This window comes from Penicillium verrucosum (assembly GCF_028828655.1).
Source record: "Penicillium verrucosum strain IBT 35672 chromosome Unknown utg000001l_segment0_segment0, whole genome shotgun sequence".
Taxonomy (NCBI): Eukaryota; Fungi; Ascomycota; class Eurotiomycetes; order Eurotiales; family Aspergillaceae; genus Penicillium; species Penicillium verrucosum.
Window position 1 is genome coordinate 9,622,225 of NW_026643210.1, and position 19,588 is coordinate 9,641,812.

The window sequence follows — 19,588 nt, forward strand, 5'->3', positions numbered from 1 at the left end:
ATGGAATTATGTCTCGCAATCGAATCTCACCTATGCTATATTGCAATTCCGTTATGGCACATATTCAGCACCACCTGGGCGTCTTGTCACTTTTGATACCTCTCATCGGTATCATAGGAGGAGCCCTGAAGTGGAACAGTGCTGTCATCTTTGCTCTTAACATTGTCGCTCTAATTCCACTTGGAACATGGATTAGCCGATCAGTTGATGCGCTGACTGTAGGTGGCAGTCGAGCCATTATTGAAGTGCTGAAATCAACACTGGGAAACTCGGTGGAATTAATGGTGATATCCAGGGACTCCAGCTTCAATGCAGAAATATAGACTGACGATGATTTATCTAGATCGGAATCAATGCGATCGCGCAAAACCAACCACACATCTCCCAGTCCGTGATACTTGGAAGTGTTATAAGCAATTTATTACTGGTAAATCCCAATATCAAATCCAACCACTCTTGCTATGAACCTTATTCTGATACGAACTATACGTTCAGGTCCTAGGCAGCACTATCTTCGTCTCAGGCTATGACCAAAAGCGACTCCGGTTCGATCGCACCCTCACAACAGTCCTCTCGTCCCTTATGATGGTCGTCTTCATCCTCCTCGCTCTCCCAACCATAATGGACGTTTTCCCATCCGCCAAAGCCACCCCGGAAGACCACATCCTCTTAACGCAACGTGCAACAGCCATTATACTCGTCATTCTGCTCCTCACATTCCTCGTCTTCCGCCTCGGCACCCATGCAACCATGTTCGCCAGCACCCCATTCAGCCAGCGAGATTACGCCCGCAGCGACTATCAATCTAGCCAGAGCCAAATCGCCGAGGCCCAGATCCCACAGCCGTATATCGGCAAGGGCCCCGCAGGTATAATTTTAGTCGCTGCTTCTGCTTTTGCGCTTGTGTGCACTCATTATATAGTCGGCAGTTTGAGCGGGGTTGCGTCGATCACGGGTATGAACCAGTCTTTCCTTGCCGTGACGCTTGTTCCTCTGCTTGGGAACTCGACCAAGTACCGCTCCATTGTTATGGGGTCTAGATCCCTCAATCAGGTTGAGCTTGGAATCAGGTCGGTGATTAATAATGTGTTGCGGGTTACGATGCTTCTTGCTCCGCTGCTGGTTCTTATTGGTTGGGCTTTTGATCAGCCGCTCATGCTTAGGTTTGATGGGTTTGAGGCTACGACACTCTTGCTTAGTGTTGTGGTTATGACTTATCTCATATCTGATGGGCGGAGCAATTACTTCGAGGGGCTAATGTTAATTGGAACGTGAGTCGCTCGCACTGCCTTGTTGGGCTTTTTGTTCGTTGGTATTAACTTTGATTTCTCTTAACAGATACATGATCATTACTTTTGCGTTCTTTGTTAGGCCTGAAGCGTCGGTGAATGTGATTTTCCTAGGTACTTAGATTTATGCTGTCCTGGTATATCACATCATTCATTACTTAAGGTGTCTCCTAAAGAGGTGTTGAGGTGCCAAAGCCCTTGGGCTACCTAGTGCGCATAGAACGCCACAACTAGACTAGCGTACCTATAATTATGCATCAGTAAAATTATCATTGAGAGCCAGTAAGGGATTCAGGGAAACTTACAGAGCAAGGAGCATCGCGCCATGGATGTAGGCGTACTGTCCATCGCGAAGTAAATGATTAACAACCAGGATAGCCAAAAACATAGCAACAGTCTGGAAGGAGTCAAAGAAAAGCGTCATCGGTTCAGCAATACACCAGCCAATTATCACCAAGAACGGTATGACAAACAGACCAATCTGCAAGAGGCTGTCGATAATAACCCGGATTGCAGAGTCTGTGTCTCCTGTACGAGATGCCGTAATGACAGTAACCCCCTCGGTGCTATTGCTAGCGATTGGAATAAAAACGATCGCGATAAATACATCAGAGACTCCGAGCGTTTGCGTCATGTCTCCGATGCTTTCGAGTAGAAGTTCTGTGCAAAAGACTGTTGCGGCCACGGCAGTTATCAATCGGATAATTGATGAAGCCAGGCTGGTCCAGTTGGCTGCGGATGGTGAATCTCCTTCATTTTCATCGTCGCTGGTTTCGCTCTCATTGGAAAGGAAGAGGTGTTTGTGAGTCCCGAGGTAGAAGTATAGGTAGCCCCCGTAGAGCGCGAGCAGCACCAATGACGTTCCTCGGGAGAAGGATAGCACCCTGTCATCAATCTCAGATACTGGGAAAGTCGAGTAGAGAGCCGTTGGCAGAAGCATCGTCACAGAGGTGATCATCATCAAGGAGGATAAAGTCTTTGCAAGAGCGCTGTTGAACTCTAAAACTTCCTTGTTGTACGAAGCTGTTATGAGGCAGCAGCCGAAGATCTATATTTGGCTGTCAGTCGGATAATATGGCCACCAATGAGTTTTTTCATATTGCCAAAACTTACAAGCAGTATATCTGATAGAATACTGCCAACCATGACAGACTGTGCAAATGAGATCTCGCCATGAACCAGAGCCAGAATGCCCGCCTGGATTGGGTGAGCATAGGATCATTTTGTAATTCAGAGCAGTAATTCTGGCTCACCGTGAGCTCTACGGTATTTCCAAATGTGGCGCTGAGTAATGCGCCTTGCAATTCTCCGAGATGTTCAGCGAGTTCATCGGATGAGATAGATATCGCCTCAGACAAGAAGATGATGGCGACGATGTTCACGACGAGAACTATGATCGGGTTCCAATGAAATATCTTTGCGAGGCCAGCCAGAGGTAACAGAATCATCACTGGCCATCCATGATTGATCTTCAGTTCCTTCAGTCCAGTTTGCGATGGCATCTTGAAGAAGTTCTGGATTTGAGTCCAAGGATCTATATCTGCATCTTGGATTTGATGACCCTGATGGCTACTTGGCTCTGGTCCACACGGCACTGGTTGTATGCCTCGGCGGGACATGATAAATCTGGAGAAATCTGGGTAACCTCTGAAGTGACACTTAAAGTGAGAGGTGACCCGAGGACCGGGGAAACAAAAGTTTGGGACTGGAAGTTGTGTTTCTAACGTTACCACGGTACTGATACGGGTACTCGTACCTAGGTAACTTTCACCCTTAATTAAAGTTACAGCCCTATTACTAGCGCCAAACAGACGTGCCGCATCTCCACTGTAGAATTGGGGTTCATGCGGTAGGGCTGAACCCGCTAACCGTTTGATACTTTGCAACGTCATGTATGCATACGGTATACAGCTTTCAGTTCAGGCAACAGCATTATCTTATATTGGTCTCAGCCTTATGGGATATTTTGATGCAGGGTTGATGCTATTAATATTTCGAAAATAACATGTGGAATGACGATCGTCCATGTTACTTTACAATTTCCAATTTACAGTTATTACCCGGAGAACACCGTCTCCGTTGACCCCTCTCTCGTCTGTATTGTCATTAATCGGGGCATTCGTACCCCCCACACCTTGGCAATGCGTTCACAGCTTACGATTATTATTCTCCTTTGAGTCGCATGCCGGTCGCGCCCTCCTGACTTCATCATCAACCCCATCTATTGACACCACCCGATACGCGTAAGTGATCCACACAAACAAACATCAACCTGCCCCGGAGTTGCATAATCCCTGCTGCCCTGCCTGTGATCTATGGACAAATATCCTCCCTCCCTCGAGTCGCTCCAGAGGGAGGTCAGTGAACTCACAGCCATATACCATGGCCGACGCTGGACGACCGAAGCAACAGACCTGGAGTCAGCAATGACGACAGCGGGGAATCAGGTACTCGCGGCAGATACGAATTCCGACGCAATAACAACAACGCTCGAAGAGCTATCCGCATGTGTGAAGATATGGCTGCAGGCCAAATCATGGGTTGTTGCCGAAGATCTAGCCATTTTGGTGCTGGACTCCTGCGAGAACCTGAAGGGAGAGCGAGACTTAATGACTATGACAGCGATGCACAATCTCGCTTCAGCGTATTGGGGCCGAGGGCAGCTGGATCAGGCTGCTGCTCTCGGTGCCCGGGTGACCAGACTGAGACAAGAGATTCTCGGCGAGACGCATCCCCAGACGTTGACTTCGATGACGAATCTAGCTTCCACGTATCGGAGCCAAGGGCTTTGGGATGATGCTCAGGGGCTTGATTCGAGGATTCTCGAGATGAAGAAGAAAACACTTGGTCCGAGCCATCCATCCACCTTGGGCTCGATGTCTAATTTGGCTATATCGTATGCCAATCTCGGTCGGTATGAAGAGGCTGAGTCAATGGCGCGCCAACTGGTCGATCTTGGGGAAATTGAATTATCTCCAGCCGATGCCTCGCTGTTAAACTGGAAACTTACTCTGGCATCGACATATCGAGACCAGGGAGGCTAGCCGACGCTGAAAAGTTAGAACGGGATGTTGTCGATGTTAGTCGGGAGGAACTTGGGACAGATAATCCCTTCACCTTGACCGCTATGGCCAACCTTGCATCCACATTCCGCGATCAAGGCCGATGGACGGATGCTGAGCGCCTTGAAAAAGAAGTCGTGACTAGCAGCGAAGCCGTGCTCGGCGAAACCCACCCCCGAACCCTCATGTCCATCAGTAACCTTGCCTCAACATATCGCAATCAGGGTCGGCTCGAAGAAGCCAAAGATCTCGGGGGAAAGCAACAGCTGTGATGAAAGAGGTCCTCGGGGAACGTCATCCACACACACTGGTTGCCATGGCGGATCTTGCAGTGACGTATCAAATGATGAGGAAATCATTAGATGCCGAGATCCTAGCAGCCCGGTCTGTTCGTCTGATGGAAGAGACCATAGGCAAAGACCATCCGCACACACTTAGCGCAATGGCCAATCTGAGCCTTATATACCAGTCGCAAAGCAAGTGGGAGGTCGCCGGTGGAATGGCCGAAACGTTACATTCTCGCAGGGAAAAGGCATTTGGAACGGACCACCCAGATACAGTTGCGGCGCTGGAGGATTTGAGAAGAGTAGCATGGGTAGAGGCGGCGGATCAGAATGCACGGCGTACGTTGAATTAGACTCTCTTTTGGGCTTGGAATGTGGAGGGGCGTTTCCGATTGTCCCCAGTGCCGTTAGTCTGTATCTAGCCAGTATTGGCCATTTTTAGCCATTTTTTAATCGATTTTCGTGGGTTCAATGATCAATTGTTAAGTTTTGTACTCCGTAGGTGCTACACCTCTTTTGAACCATTTGGGCCGAGGGGGTCAGCCAGCCTGCATTAACATGGTCTTTTGTCTTGCACAGCCTCCTTGCCAAGACTTGAGACTGTCAACAATCTTCTTTGTGACCTCTGGGACTTGCTTTTGGGGAGTACACGAGACAGCATAGCCCTATGAGAACCTCAGCTGTCTACTCTGGAGTTGACTTTGGGCTGTATATCTCATGATATGGCTAATGAGGATAGGCGCTTGTCAAACATCGGCATAACTACGGAGTAGTTAAGATGAACAAATAATGAAGGACCCATATTATTGATGACCTAGTAAATGATCTTCAAGTGATCCATGTCCTATAATATGCAGAATAGTTAGCATCAAAAGCAGGTTACTGTATGAGCCCAAATACACATATTCCTTGCAAAAGGAAAACTATACGGTTAATATCAGGTTATAATACTCTGATATCCCGTCTCATATTCTCCGAATGAATATCAATATAGTTATATAACTAGTTATAAAAGACCAGTTGACCTAACTACACGATGTATTAAATCTCCTGAAATACGCCAAGCTGTATTTTACAATTTCTCCCCTGTTACGCGTATTTGTATTTCGCCAGAACACATGTGTACGGGCGACTAAATATGCCATCCGACACATAACTCTCTCATTGGTTATTGACTGACCGCTGATCTCACCGCCCCCTCGAAGCACATATGGATGTTAAGTTTAATCTGTATACTAATTTCAACTTCTCTTTTATTCTTGTGCATATATCCATTAATCATTCTAGCTCTATAAAGTAGAGGAGATCAAAATACATATAAAGTAATGTATTGTGGTAGTTGTATATAAAGGTAATGGAGGAAAGGAGAGTACTAGACTACTCATGAGAGATTCAATACTAATCAATATATCGACCTATAATTGATCTTAAACCTTACAATGATAAAGTCATCTTTTCATTCTATATACAATACCTATTTCAATTCAATATATTTCATATTTCATATATGTTGTAAAGTGGCCTTAGGCATCAACCCCTCAAGCAGGTAGTTAGTCGGCATATCATACCTCTCTCCCTCCATACTTTCTAGGACTAACTTATATGGCATATGGATAGCAATGTAAACCTAGTCAACTTCGGGACTAAGATTTATGGAGCAATTGATAGATACTCTCGCTTTGTCCTATAGTTAACAATTAGTTTTTGTATGGCGAGAGTGGATCTAGAATACTGCCAGAAAATATAAACCAATGAGAGTTATGTCCCAGGTGGCATACTTAGTCGCCCGTACTCCTATATATATGTTTGCTACAGCCTAAGCCCTATTTGTTCGTTATTTACTATTTGTTACCTTGTGTACTATAATCGAGCAGAGTTTAGATGGTTTTAGCAGGGTATATAGCCCCCTATACTTCTAGTTTAATTAATTAATAATTCTTCCTCTGCTTTCTCCCCACATAGTAACAGGTTGCTCAACAGTATTTATTTATAAAAAAGACTATATAAAGTAACTATATATTCAACATGGTACTTGTGAAGTGAGAGTGGATCGAAATTATTGCCTAGCAATATAAACCAATGAGAGAGTTATGTGTCGGGTGGCATACTTACTTGCCCGTACGCGTATTTGTATTTCGCCAGAGCACATGTGCACTTTTTCAGATGTCCTTTTCTGGTCTTATCTCATCTAATTCTCCCAATGACATTCTCCATGAAATGACGCCAACTCCAGGGCCCAATGGGTCTCGTATGTCTTTTTGGTCGCAAATAGTAAGTTCATCAATGGTGAGGCCTAGAAATTCATCTTACTTACCGACGATATCGAAAAGAAACCGCGATCAAAACATGCCACGGAACAATCCACCCAAGCAACTTTTTCTTCTTCGGCTTTTTCCCTTGATCCTGACACATTGGGCGACCTTGTACAATCCAAAGATGTCCAGGAGTTACATGCCCTCGGTGGGGTAAAAGGCTTGGAGGAAGCACTGCAAACCGACGTCCACTCCGGTCTGAGCGTGGACGAGACCTACCTAGGTGATCCTGTGAATGTCGATGGCAGTACTAAAAGCACTGCGCCAACAGAAAAGGTTGCCGTCCCTGAACTTCCTATCTCGACAGAGTTCGATCACGATGCGTTCATCGACAGAAAGAAATTCTTTGGGGACAATCGCCTACCCATAAAACAATCACCGAACTTCCTGTCATTGATGTGGGCAGCCTACAACGATCACGTCCTATTCCTTCTAACTGGGGCTGCTGTTATCTCGCTTGCGTTGGGACTGTACCAGACATTCGGAACTAAACATACTGCTCATAATCCGCCTGTTGAATGGGTGGAGGGCGTTGCCATCCTTGTCGCTATCGTCGTCATTACTCTCGCCGGTGCCGCGAATGACTATCAAAAGGAGTACAAGTTCCGGAAACTCAACAAGAAACAGAAAGATCGCAATGTTTGGGTTCTTCGATCTGCGAGAGTTCATGATGTTCCCATCTCTGAGGTTGTTGTTGGTGATATTGTCCACATCAGTCCAGGGGATATCGTACCTGCTGATGGAGTGTTGATAAGGGGTCATCAGGTCAAATGCGACGAGTCCTCCGCAACTGGCGAGTCTGATCCGGTCGATAAGAGCGCTATCGATACGAATCTTCCTAATGGCTCTCATGAGATCGATCCCTTCATTCTCTCTCATACCAAGATCGTGGAAGGCGTCGGTGCGTACCTTGTCTTGGCTACAGGCACCAAATCAAGCTACGGAAGAATTCTCCTCTCTCTCGACACCGATTCAGGGTTCACACCGCTTCAAGTACGGCTCAGCAATCTTGCAAAGAACATCGCCCGCTTTGGTGCAATTGCGGCGCTTGTGCTGTTCGTAATTTTGTTCATCAAATTCTGTGTCGGCCTCCGGAATAGCACCGAATCCGCCTCGGAAAAGGGACAATCGTTTTTGAATGTCTTCATTCTGGCCTTGACTGTCGTTGTGATCGCAGTCCCCGAAGGACTTCCCTTGGCAGTTACACTTGCGTTGTCATTTGCCACTACTCGAATGATGAGAGATAACAACTTGGTTCGACAGCTCCAAGCGTGTGAAACGATGGGACAAGCCACGGATATCTGTTCAGACAAGACGGGAACGTTGACACAGAATGAGATGACTGTTGTCTCTGGTTTCTTCGGTGCTACCTCGCAATTTACCGATCGAGGTAGCAGCCCAGATATTCTGGATGAAAAAAATTCTTCATCTGTGGCAAAATGCATGAGTCGTCTCTCAAGTCAATCGAGGTCGCTTTTAAGGCAATCTATCGTCGTCAACTCGACCGCAATTGAAAGTCAATATGACGGAGGTCGACAGTTCCTTGGGTCCCAAACAGAGGCCGCCTTATTGAGATTCACACAGGACTATCTCGAGCTAGGTCAGCTTGACTTTGATCGTGCTAGTGCGGAAGTTGTGGATCTTTTGCCTTTTGACGCTTCTCGCAAATACATGATCACGGTTGTCAAACTTGATAACGGGTTGTATCGATCATATGTGAAGGGTGCTCCCGAGACTCTCCTTGAGAAATGTGTGGCCACAATTGCACAGCCAATGCAAGAGCTTAGTACTGCTCAAATCACACAGTATGGTATTGAACAAATACGCCAGACAATTTCTCAGTACGCCTCACGGTCCTTGCGCACAATTGCGATTTGCTTCCGTGATGTGGAGGAGCTGCCCTTCACGGACGAGGAGGGAACTATCGACTTCGAGGAGCTGATGAAAGAGCTTACCTTTCACGGAATTCTGGGTCTACGAGACCCTCTCCGGGCCGATGCTTGGGGTGCTGTGGAAACCAGTCATAAAGCAGGCCTAACTGTGCGCATGGTTACCGGTGATAACCTTTTAACAGCAAGAGCCATTGCAGAAGAATGCGGGATTATTAACAGTCCAGATGATCTTGTGATAGAAGGCGACAAATTCCGTGCGATGGATGAATCACAGCAAAAGGACCTAGTTCCACGCCTCAAGGTCCTTGCTCGATCTCGTCCAGATGATAAGCGGGTTCTAGTCCAGCGTTTGAAGGAACTTGGAAGAGTCGTTGCTGTCACTGGAGACGGTACAAATGATGCCCCTGCACTTGCAGCTGCTGATATCGGGTTCTCAATGGGAATATGCGGCACTGAAATTGCCCGAGAGGCTTCCTCCATTGTCCTGATGGATGATACATTTTCTTCGATTGTCAAGGCTATCATGTGGGGGAGAGCAGTTGGCGATGCCGTCAAGAAATTTTTGCAGGTAAACTAGAGGCTCTATCAACAAGGAGTATAGATGGCCGGTCGGACTAATATGCTTTTTCCAGTTCCAAATTACCATCACCTTCACCTCCGTGGGCCTGGCATTTGTCTCTGCGGTAGCCGACTCCTCGCAACAGTCGGTTCTTACACCAGTACAGCTCATGTGGGTAAACCTCTTCCAAGACACTCTGGCAGCTCTGGCACTAGCAACCGACCCCCCTCCTCGCCGGATCCTTGACCGTAAACCGGAGCCAACATCTACACCTTTGATTACTCCTACCATGTGGAAGATGATCATTGGCCAATCTGTGTATCAGATGGTAGTAACACTCGTTCTGTACTTCGCGGGCTCTTCTATATTCTCCTACCACAGTGCCCTTCAAACATCACAGTTACAGACTGCTGTTTTCAACACCTATGTCTGGATGCAAATATTTAACATGTACAAGTATGTTGAGACTCCCTTCGGTTTTTTTTTTTTTTTTTTTTTTTTTTTTTTCTCGCTTGCTAACCCCAATACAGCAATCGACAAATTGAGCGATCATTTAACCTAATCGAAGGGATCCATCATAACTGGCTCTTCATAGCAATCACCTGCGTCATGATGGGAGCTCAAATCCTAATTATGTTCGTCGGCGGGCGGGCATTCTCAATCACGAAGTTGACTGGCGATCAATGGGCATATTCCATCGTTCTTGGTGCAATATCTATTCCCATGGGGTTCCTTCTCCAGGCTATCCCCACTGTTGTGGTTGAGAAGCCAATGGCAGGCATGGGGAGGCTATGGGACCGCTTACGCCGTCGGTGATCTCTTTTTCTTTTCTTTTCTTTCCTTTTTTTTCTCTATCAATCTCGCGAGCATTTCTAAATATTGCATGGCCATGCAGACTGAATAGCTGTAAACTGGCTGTTTAATACCCACTGCTTTCTAACATCTACTTGTCAATCTCGTAATCACTTATCAGGGCTGCCATTAATTTGAGTTGCTCAAATTGCGCAAATTTGCGGCCGGGGCATTGATTATACCCAGCTCCCCACTCCAATAGGTCCTTCAGTGCAGTTATCAAATTCGCACGTAGATCAGAAATGAGTCGGTATAACTCGTCTCTGTTTGAAGCCAGCGGCCTGGGTTGAATCTGTTGCAATCCTCGCCGAAGATATGTGGATTGCGATGAAAGACCCACGTGTTGATACTGAGTATCTGATCCATGAGCCGGGACGGACGGTCTCACAATCGTGATTGCACAGGTAAATAGGCGTAGGATCCAATTACTTGCGACCTCCTGCAGGAATTGAACCATCCATATAGGCAGTCAGCTGGATAGTCCTTGGGGTTCATTGATTGTCATTCGTTGTGGCTTCGGTCAGCATCTCGCAGCATTGACGAACGACCCGGAAGTCTTGGCACACATATATAAGTGGCTTGTCGTAGCTTAACTCATGTATATGTTCATATGTGGCCGTGTCATATCTCCGGCATCGCCTTCTGTCCTCATCTGGACTAAATGCCGCGATTTACCCTCTATCTCCATATTGCTTGCGCTTTCATGACTGTCTGGTATGCCGCGCAGACACTCATCATCGCTCAGCGGTATGCTCCTCTCGCTGCTCTATGGGGCAGCACAAGGGGTGGATGCATGGGCCCGGGTATTCGTTTCGATTTCTGTGCTGTCTGTGACTCGCTTGTGTTTTGCGTAGGAGTCTTGTAAGTTCTCTTGTTTTTTTCTTCGTCGGCATTGAACAGGATGAAGGAACTGATCTCTACCTAACTATATAGTGCGGTTATGTAAGTATCTGTCTCTGTCCCAGTCACTGTCTGTTAACTCACAGAAAATAGGACGTCGATTATCCGAATGGTGTGCATGATAGTTGCCCTCCAACACTCGGATGACACCGTTTACTATGTCTCTGTTGCGATGGTATGGTCTACCATAGAATTTAGTGCCGTCATCCTCCTCTTTCCATTCCGGTGTTGCAAGCATTGTTCGGGGTATAGTAGGACTAGTGTTCGACGATGTATCACGATGACTCAAATAATATGGGGACAATTGGTACTGGGTCGATTCCTCGGTCCGCAAAGAGGCAATATATTTGACGGATATGATGTTCATGAGACAATATTCGATGTGGACTGGGGACAAATTGGAGCAAGGCGCTTTGGGGCGTTAATAATGGGGAGATTGCATTTGAGGATACGGTTCGCGTCAATGTTGGGGGACGCCCGTCCCGGTTGACGAGAGTGTGGTGTCCGTGCTCGGTGTCTACTGAGGTAATGGTTAATTCAAAAATCAATGCTTTGATGTGCTAGAATCCATGACAAGCGAAGTGACATTCTTTCCGCCGTTCTATCATGATCTAGCCAATGAATGGCTCTTCGCTTTTCCCGCTTCTTTTATTAAGGCTAGCCAAAAGATTTCGTTTGGGTCACTTGGGAATGCCATATGAACGCCCTGGCCTGTTCCTCTCGGGGAGATTCCCGGAATCCACTGTGGCGAAAGGCATTGCTGAGATCGGTCAGCTGCCTGATGAATCCATTCGGAGAACCAGGTTGATGCACACCACCACATCATACTAGCTTCGGAGAGCAACCTCCAAAGAACAAGTTCTAACTAGACAGAAATGAGACACCGTTGACGTGAGAAGGCTCCTCGGGGGTAGGTCAATAGGATTGATTCGTTCTTTTGACGAGCTTAGTGGTCATGCGAGCCCCTGGCTAAATTGCCAAGATATTAGTATTGAACAGGTGTGAACGCCTCTAACGAGTGGGGCGAAAGCATGCGAGAAATTCCCGCATCAGCTATGTTATATTATTAATATCATTGTGACTTTCAGTTCTGCCTAACTAGTTAATGCGTGCTAGTTATGTGGTACTATCGATGTACATTGCAAATTGTTCTATTACTCAGCCATGACTTTAGCTGTCTTGGGGCAAAAAGCTTGGAACTAATGAACCAGAGATATACTTCTCTAATCTCCTTTTTTTTATATCCTTTTCCTGACCACCAACTGCTGTCAACATTGAAAAAGAACAAATTCCTCTTACATTGAGGGCACGTGCGCTCGCCTCGGAGTGCCCGATCTACGGGGCTTGGCAAGAGTGAAACCTAGCAAAGGTTAGGGAGTAGAGAGAGAATCAAGACATCCATGAATGTTGCTTGTTTCCAGAATAGAACTCATCCGAGAGACCTCCAGAGGCCATTCCGGGGACAGGGCCTCTTATACACCCACGTGTAGATTTACTGTGCTCTCATAGGTAGAGGTGGGTCGTGCACCCCCACCCCCGCCAAGAGCCGCAACAGTCCAATGGCCGTGTGACTGTAGCCAATCAGATGTCATTTCCACTGACTTCCACTGGATCTATACCTAATCGGGATACAATTCCATGTCGTATCTTCCGCCCAGATCGTTGCCAAGGTCTTGTCCAATTTGCTTGAGACTACAAGCTTGCGGAAACGTGCGATTATCCCTCTTGGCCAGGCCTTGTTACATTTAGTTTTTGCCAAGTCCAACGAACAATGATTCCATGGGCTATCGTTGCGAGTAGAACCAGCACGTGTGGTCAGAATTTCCCGTTTGGGAAATTCTCCTGGGCGTAGAACGCTTGTCACCAGGGCTTGTTCGTGCATAGAGGAGCAGAGGGGGCCCGTATCAACCTGTGGAATATTCCATGCATACATAAGGGGCACTCTTCTCGCCTTGGTCTTGGTTTCTCTTCCTCATCCGTGCAGCCGAAGGTTCAGAACTAAGCTTTCACTTGACTTGGTATCACTAGACTTGGTACAAGCAATCAAGATGTATCTCCACCAATATGATTACATCTTTGCCATCGGCACGTTGTTTGCTATGCTTGATGCATTCAACAACGGTGCAAGTGAGTAGCCACAGAGCCTATCTTATACTCATTGACCACAACTAACCTTTGCATGTTCATAGACGATGTTGCCAATTCTTGGGCTACCAGTGTCTCTTCCCGCTCCATCTCCTACCGCCAGGCTATGGTTCTCGGTACCATTTTCGAGTTCGTCGGAGCGGTTGCTGTCGGTGCTCGCACCGCTGATACTATCAAGAACGGCATCATCCCCAACTCAGCCTTCCAAGGCAATGCCGGCGTTCAAATGCTCGCCTTCACATGTGCTCTTGTCGCTGCATCCTCATGGGTGATGTGGTGTACCAAAAACTCCGCCCACGTCTCCTCCACCTACTCTCTCATCTCTGCTGTCGCCGGTGTCGGTGTTGCAACTGTTGGTGCTTCCCAGGTTCAGTGGGGCTGGAACGACGGTAAGGGTCTTGGTGCTATCTTCGCTGGTCTCGGCATGGCTCCTGTTATTTCCGGTTGCTTTGGTGCTATTATCTTCCTGTTGATCAAGTACACCGTTCACGTGCGGAGAAACCCGATCTCTTGGGCTGTCTGGAGTGCTCCTTTCTTCTTCTTGGTCGCTGCCACCATTTGCACGCTCTCCATTGTGTACAAGGGTTCCCCCAACCTGGGTCTGGACAAGAAGCCCGGCTGGTACGTTGCCGCTGTCACTATGGGCACTGGCGGTGGTGTCTGCCTTTTGTCTGCTATCTTCTTCGTTCCTTTCATCCACTCCCGCGTCATCAAGAAGGACCCCAGTGTGAAATGGTGGATGGTCATCCAAGGCCCTCTTCTCTTCACTCGTCCTGTTCCTACCGATTCCGAGGTTGCCAAGGTCCCCAACTACGCTGTGGTTCAAGATGAGCCCGAGTACTCTGAGCCTCAGCTGCCTGTCGATGAGAAGGAGCCCAAAGCCGGCGTTGCCTCCATCCCAGGCTCTACAGATCAATCCGTTGATAGGCTCGAGGCCAACCAGCTCAGCTACCGTGAAGTCATGGCCCAGTCCGACGATCGTCACAACGCCAAACTCCTCCAAAGCCGTGGACCTATCGGTTGGGCTATGCGCCTTCTCCGCGACAACCCCATGGGTCCCGGTGAGATCTACGAACTCCGCAACATGAAGCGCATGGCCAAGCGCATCCCGGCCATCATCACTGTCGGTCTTCTTTACGGTTTCCACTACGATATCCACTCTGCCCAGAGTGGTAACGAGGGTACTCCCGAGGGTGAGCGCATGAAGCGTGTCTATGCCAACGCCGAGAAGTACCCCAACGAGGTCGAGCACACATACTCTTTCATTCAGGTCATCACTGCCTGCACTGCTTCCTTCGCTCACGGTGCCAACGATATCGGTAACTCCGTCGGTCCCTGGGCTGCCATCTACTCTGCCTGGTCCACCGGTACCCCCGCTGCATCCAAGTCCCCCGTGCCCATCTGGCAGCTTGCTGTCTTGGCCATTTGCATTTCCATCGGTCTTTGCACTTACGGATACAACATCATGAAGGGTAAGCACTCCATTCCTCTTTCCTTTTTTTTTTTTTTCTAATTTCCATTTTTACTAACTATACACTTAACTAGTCATGGGTAACAAGATCACCTACCACTCCCCATCCCGTGGCTCCTCCATGGAGATGGGTGCCGCCATCACAGTTCTGGTCTTCTCGCAGTTCTCTCTGCCCGTTTCTACCTCTATGTGCATCACTGGCGCTACCGTCGGTGTTGGACTGTGCAACGGAACTTACAAGGCTGTCAACTGGCAGCGTGTCGGTCTTTTGTTGTTTGCTTGGATCATGACCATTCCCATCGCTGGTACCATTGGTGGATGCCTGATGGGTTTGGTTCTGAACGCTCCCCATTTCCTCACCGTTTAGAGATTTGGCATTTTTGGTTTCCATCTTGGACATTTTTGACATTTATGACAGCGCACATATTTTATATATAATTCTTTTTTTTTAAATACCACTTAGAGTTTGGACAGTCAATCAAAATCATTCAGACAAAAAGAATTAGAGTCAGTAGTGGTATTGTCGTACTACATTGGAAATAGATGACATTCAATTCAGATCAATTAATTAATAACTTCCAATAAATGACAGACAATCAATTGCCTCTGATCAAAATGAATTTAGGGACAAAAATCAAAAAAGAAAAAATAGTTTCCCTGGGAATCGAACCCAGAACCTTTCCGGAACATACGCTGAATCGCATTTGTTAACGGAAAATCATAACCGCTAGACCAGGAAACTGCTCAGCCACTTGGGCCAATTGATGGAAGGAACAGCCAATATTGACATTATGAGTTAAATCCCTTTCCTGTATACCAGATTTCTCTCCTCTTTGGGGACTTTGAACACCAACACTCTCCAGACAAAAATTTAATGGCCGAAAATGATTATCAATTTATCAAGTTTACTTACTTTACTCAGTGCATATCATCAGATCCAGGATGGAAAGAAGAAGAAAACATTCGAACTAAATAATTCATACATATATTCCCGGCAACATATCTCAGTCTTCGGTCCGCATTCCCCAATCGACCACCAGCTTACATCTCCTCAGCAACCTTGAGCAATTCATATCGCTCCTTCTGCAAGTAATCATAGGTCACAATCTTTTGACGAGCATCTTCCTCGATGGATTCCCATTCCTCCGGAGAAATAGTGATTTCACCGTCCTGTTTCGGAAAGATGGTCATTGGGCGGGAGCGTTTTGTCAGACCAACCTTGAAAAATCCGAGCCGGAACTCGGTCTGCTTTGTACGTTCGTGGGGGACTCCAAACAAAAACGGTTCCTTCGGACGCTCGTAGGGTTCTCCGTTGACTGCTGATGTGAGGCCCATCTGGAAACATTCCTGTCTGAACCGGTCCCGGGCCGATCCTGGCTTAGGCATTTCGTAGGCGGATTGATCAGTCGGAACTTTGGCCGGAGCTGTGGTCGCGTCAATGGAGGGCTCTGGCTGATCTGGGACAGCTGGGGTGTTTGCGGTGTTCTCATCTGTGGTGTCGTCTGTACCGTCTGCGGGGTCTCCGCTGAGGTCGTCATCGGATTCATCCTCAGTGTCGGTATCGGTGTCATCTCCAGAATCGGTCCAAGACTCGTACCCAAGCTCTTCTGCAAGGACCTTTCCAATGACATCATTTTCAGAGCTTCTCTCGGTAGCCATACCTTGCTGCAGACGCTTCTTGTCCACCTTTGGCAGAATCGGCACCTTACACCGGGGCTTTCTGATTTTAGTCAGTGGACGTTGCTTGACCAGAGGTAGCTGTAGCTTGACGAGAGCCCCCTTCCAAGTCCTCAATGGCCGCTTGCGTTTGTCTTCGGTCGAGACAGAGTTGTTCGCAGTCTTGTCGAATTTCGCGTGCGCCACGATAGCCTGATAATGAGCACGTAGCCTTGCAGCCCGAGTCTGCTCACTAATCCCATGCCTGGTGACATCCAAGTAAAAGCTCAGGTCCTGGCATTCAACTCCCTCCTTCGGATCCATGGTGCAAAGGTTCGCTTTCACGAAGTGCTCATGAGCTTTGCGCATGTTTCCGCGCAGAAACTCAACTCGACCCATCCAGAACTCACACCTGGCTTTCAGGAGTGGGTTTTTGGATTTGGTTGCAGATTCCCTGGCAAGATTGACCATAAACTCGGCTCCGGAGGCATTTTCGTTGGCGATGAAGCTCGAAGCTGGTAAGAGATACGAGGCAACCTCAACCCCATAGTACATATGGAGGATATTTCCGTCAGTCAATTCGACGGACATGTTGCTGACGACTTTTGCAAGAGCCTGGAGCTTTTCTTCCCGCAAAGCACGGGCTTTCAGTATGAGCTTTTGCTTTTCTTGAGCAGAGACAGGAGGTGTGGGTTGCTGGGAGCTCCCAGCATTGCTCGCGTGGGCAACGTTGTCGGGCATGATGGAAATACTGTTTCCCCTAGCAGGGTCTTCAGGGTTGATCTTGGCAAATTTGTGAAACAGATGTGATGGGATTGCTGGTAGTCTTGCAATGATCCAAGAATTTCCGTCAGATAAAAGAGATGGAAGGTAAGATTGGTATTTCGGGTGTTGGGGGAGAGGAAGAAAGCAACCAGACGAGAAATAGTGACCCTTATGTACTTCACAGACACATTGATAAGAAAGACAACAAACGCGTTGAAAAGAGTAAAGAGTAAAGAGGTTGATTAAGACACTTCGAGACCATTCGAGACCATTCGAGACAAAGACGATTTGTCTGAAAATGGATTCCCGAGACTTGGGTCGTTCTTTCCTTTGTTTCTCTCCCAATCCCGTTGTTAGCCTCGCTGAGACTGAAACGACGCATTCTACACATGTACCAGCCTGTTGGCTTTGTGTATCTCTTGGCTTGCTCTACACAAGTTGAGCAAGAAATCGGTAAAAATGAGGTTTATGGCCGTGTATGTAGTACTAAGTAGTTAGCCCTATGTATGTAGCTCTAGTGGTGTTTTGGCTCCGTCAAACTACACATACGTTGTACTTTGGGTATATACAACTGTGATAGATATGCCCATTATATTCGGAGGTAATCTAAACAAGAATTGTCCTGTTACAATTTACTCGAAATTGAAATTCAAACTGTGGATATCTAATTTATTGGACTATTTTTGTTCAAGCACTATCCATCAGCTTGAGGATATCACAACAAGATATTCCCTTAACAAATGTTCAAATATTTACAAATCACGACACTTGTAGGACCGAAATACTAAAATCGAATGAGTGACAGCGCAAAGCGCCCAAATACTATTGGTTTGATGTTGCTACCTCCGTATTTCCACCGGTTCGTTCATTGATACATGATAAGCAAGTCAGCTCGTGTCCAGTTTGCTCGTTGGCCACATTGATCCGGGAAAGAAGGCCCCCGAAATAAATTGAGAATTGGATTTGAAAATGGGAATAGCAAGAGTTAGGTTGCTTGAGGTGGTGTGTGAGGAGGACATTATGTTCGGGACGGCTTGATAAAGATAGTCCTTTAGGGATTGTTTGTATTTACAAGCTCACTATCCTCCCAATCTAATAATGCATGGGTGGACGCTTCCGGGGAGTGATCAAACTCAGCGGCCTCTATGCAAGTAAACCCAATGACAGCCTGCCTTTGGACCTCACAGATCTTTTCACTGTAGCCTGGTACATGCAGTGCTCGAGTGAGCGATGTGTAAGCCTCTGGGAACCTCTCAAATTTCATGAGATTCATCCCTTTAATAAATTGAGTAATACCGGCGATAATGCTAGATTCTGGGTTGTTTAAGACGGTATAGCAGGTGTTAATTTGCACAACCGTCTCTAGGGTCGCCATGGAATCTTCATATTGACAAAGAGAGTGTTGAACGGCAGCGATAAAAAGTCGACATCGCATCTCATCAAGTTCGCACAGAAAGGGGTTGTGGCTAATGACCTGCGAGGCAAGCTCCATTGCAAGTTCTGGCTCATCACATTTCCACTGCTCTTCTGCATCTACCAGTAATGAGCCACTGTATGCACATAGCCAGATATCATTGATAGAGGTTGGCGTTATTCCTGTTGGCGAGATTGTTCTAGGAATGTCAGATAGGGAGTGGGAATCAGATTGAAAAGGGGGATACCAAGAGTGGGGTTAGTGGAGTTGATGTGTGCGAGCATAGCATTGTGCCCTGCGAGCCATATCTGAAATTCCATCTGAAATTTTAACGATGCATCGATGGCTCGAGATAGTTCTTCTAGCTCGGCAGGTGTGACGGCGGTCTCCCGTCGGGACTTGATACTCCTGAGCAGACGTCGAAAAATGTTGGCCATTTTGAAATAGGAATATCTTGGGATGTTCTCAAGCTGATGAATAGTTTGTTTGAGATCATTCTTTTGCGGTTTATATACCTGTCCGCCGAGCAGTTGCCGGGGTAGCTTCAGAAGGAGGATGCCCCATACTGATGAAAGAGATTATTGTTTCTTTGGGAAAAAAATCCATTGTACTAATTGAGTTAATAAAAAACATATTATTTGAAACCTGCTTTGTCCCCAAACCTTTGTACTGGTTAAACATAGGCTGGAACAACTCACTTGGAAAAGAGGGGCTCCTGAGTCCTAACAAGATGCAAATCAAGCAAAGCATGTAAACATAACAAACATAACAAACATAAACGGAGCAAATGGAGCAAACTATACAAATGCAGCAAAATGCCACCTATGACATCACCTACTCGCTGTAGCCCCACATCTACTCTCCGTGTCTACAACACTTCGAAGCGGCAAGATGCAACCAGACAAAGGGGAAGAGTAAGACTAAGGGCATGTCACTAAATTAATTTATGTATATTCGGGTATATCCACCACTCATTGGGAACTGTGG

At 47.0% G+C, this 19,588-nt stretch overlaps 9 protein-coding genes across 9 annotated transcripts; 6 read left to right on the forward strand and 3 right to left on the reverse strand.

Annotated features, from left to right (window-relative positions):
• Positions 1-8: 8 nt before the first annotated feature.
• N7516_003492 (uncharacterized protein) lies at positions 9-1,411 on the forward strand (the record flags this gene model as incomplete). The annotated part of the gene is made up of 4 exons (XM_057216212.1): positions 9-284; positions 344-427; positions 496-1,271; positions 1,339-1,411. 4 exons carry the CDS (start codon positions 9-11, stop codon positions 1,409-1,411), a joined length of 1,209 nt encoding a protein of 402 aa, XP_057078095.1.
• An 85-nt stretch (positions 1,412-1,496) lies between these two features.
• Positions 1,497-2,791, reverse strand: N7516_003493 (uncharacterized protein; the record flags this gene model as incomplete). Its single annotated transcript, XM_057216213.1, has 4 exons — positions 1,497-1,533; positions 1,595-2,337; positions 2,403-2,486; positions 2,543-2,791. 4 exons carry the CDS (start codon positions 2,789-2,791, stop codon positions 1,497-1,499), a joined length of 1,113 nt encoding a protein of 370 aa, XP_057078096.1.
• An 813-nt stretch (positions 2,792-3,604) lies between these two features.
• On the forward strand, positions 3,605-4,623 carry N7516_003494 (uncharacterized protein; the record flags this gene model as incomplete). Its single annotated transcript, XM_057216214.1, has 2 exons — positions 3,605-4,203; positions 4,269-4,623. The coding sequence occupies 2 exons, from the start codon at positions 3,605-3,607 to the stop codon at positions 4,621-4,623; spliced, it is 954 nt and encodes a 317-aa protein (XP_057078097.1).
• A 44-nt stretch (positions 4,624-4,667) lies between these two features.
• N7516_003495 (uncharacterized protein) lies at positions 4,668-4,988 on the forward strand (the record flags this gene model as incomplete). Its single annotated transcript, XM_057216215.1, has 1 exon — positions 4,668-4,988. The coding sequence occupies one exon, from the start codon at positions 4,668-4,670 to the stop codon at positions 4,986-4,988; it is 321 nt and encodes a 106-aa protein (XP_057078098.1).
• Positions 4,989-6,874: 1,886 nt separating this feature from the next.
• Positions 6,875-10,214, forward strand: N7516_003496 (uncharacterized protein; the record flags this gene model as incomplete). The annotated part of the gene is made up of 4 exons (XM_057216216.1): positions 6,875-6,883; positions 6,933-9,407; positions 9,472-9,854; positions 9,929-10,214. 4 exons carry the CDS (start codon positions 6,875-6,877, stop codon positions 10,212-10,214), a joined length of 3,153 nt encoding a protein of 1,050 aa, XP_057078099.1.
• Positions 10,215-10,911: 697 nt separating this feature from the next.
• Positions 10,912-11,402, forward strand: N7516_003497 (uncharacterized protein; the record flags this gene model as incomplete). Its single annotated transcript, XM_057216217.1, has 3 exons — positions 10,912-11,111; positions 11,244-11,325; positions 11,349-11,402. The coding sequence occupies 3 exons, from the start codon at positions 10,912-10,914 to the stop codon at positions 11,400-11,402; spliced, it is 336 nt and encodes a 111-aa protein (XP_057078100.1).
• Positions 11,403-13,198: 1,796 nt separating this feature from the next.
• Positions 13,199-15,133, forward strand: N7516_003498 (inorganic phosphate transporter; the record flags this gene model as incomplete). The annotated part of the gene is made up of 3 exons (XM_057216218.1): positions 13,199-13,277; positions 13,340-14,767; positions 14,841-15,133. The coding sequence occupies 3 exons, from the start codon at positions 13,199-13,201 to the stop codon at positions 15,131-15,133; spliced, it is 1,800 nt and encodes a 599-aa protein (XP_057078101.1).
• Positions 15,134-15,387: 254 nt separating this feature from the next.
• Positions 15,388-17,163, reverse strand: N7516_003499 (uncharacterized protein; the record flags this gene model as incomplete). Its single annotated transcript, XM_057216219.1, has 2 exons — positions 15,388-15,493; positions 15,812-17,163. 2 exons carry the CDS (start codon positions 17,161-17,163, stop codon positions 15,388-15,390), a joined length of 1,458 nt encoding a protein of 485 aa, XP_057078102.1.
• Positions 17,164-18,238: 1,075 nt separating this feature from the next.
• On the reverse strand, positions 18,239-19,038 carry N7516_003500 (uncharacterized protein; the record flags this gene model as incomplete). The annotated part of the gene is made up of 2 exons (XM_057216220.1): positions 18,239-18,783; positions 18,849-19,038. 2 exons carry the CDS (start codon positions 19,036-19,038, stop codon positions 18,239-18,241), a joined length of 735 nt encoding a protein of 244 aa, XP_057078103.1.
• Positions 19,039-19,588: the final 550 nt, after the last annotated feature.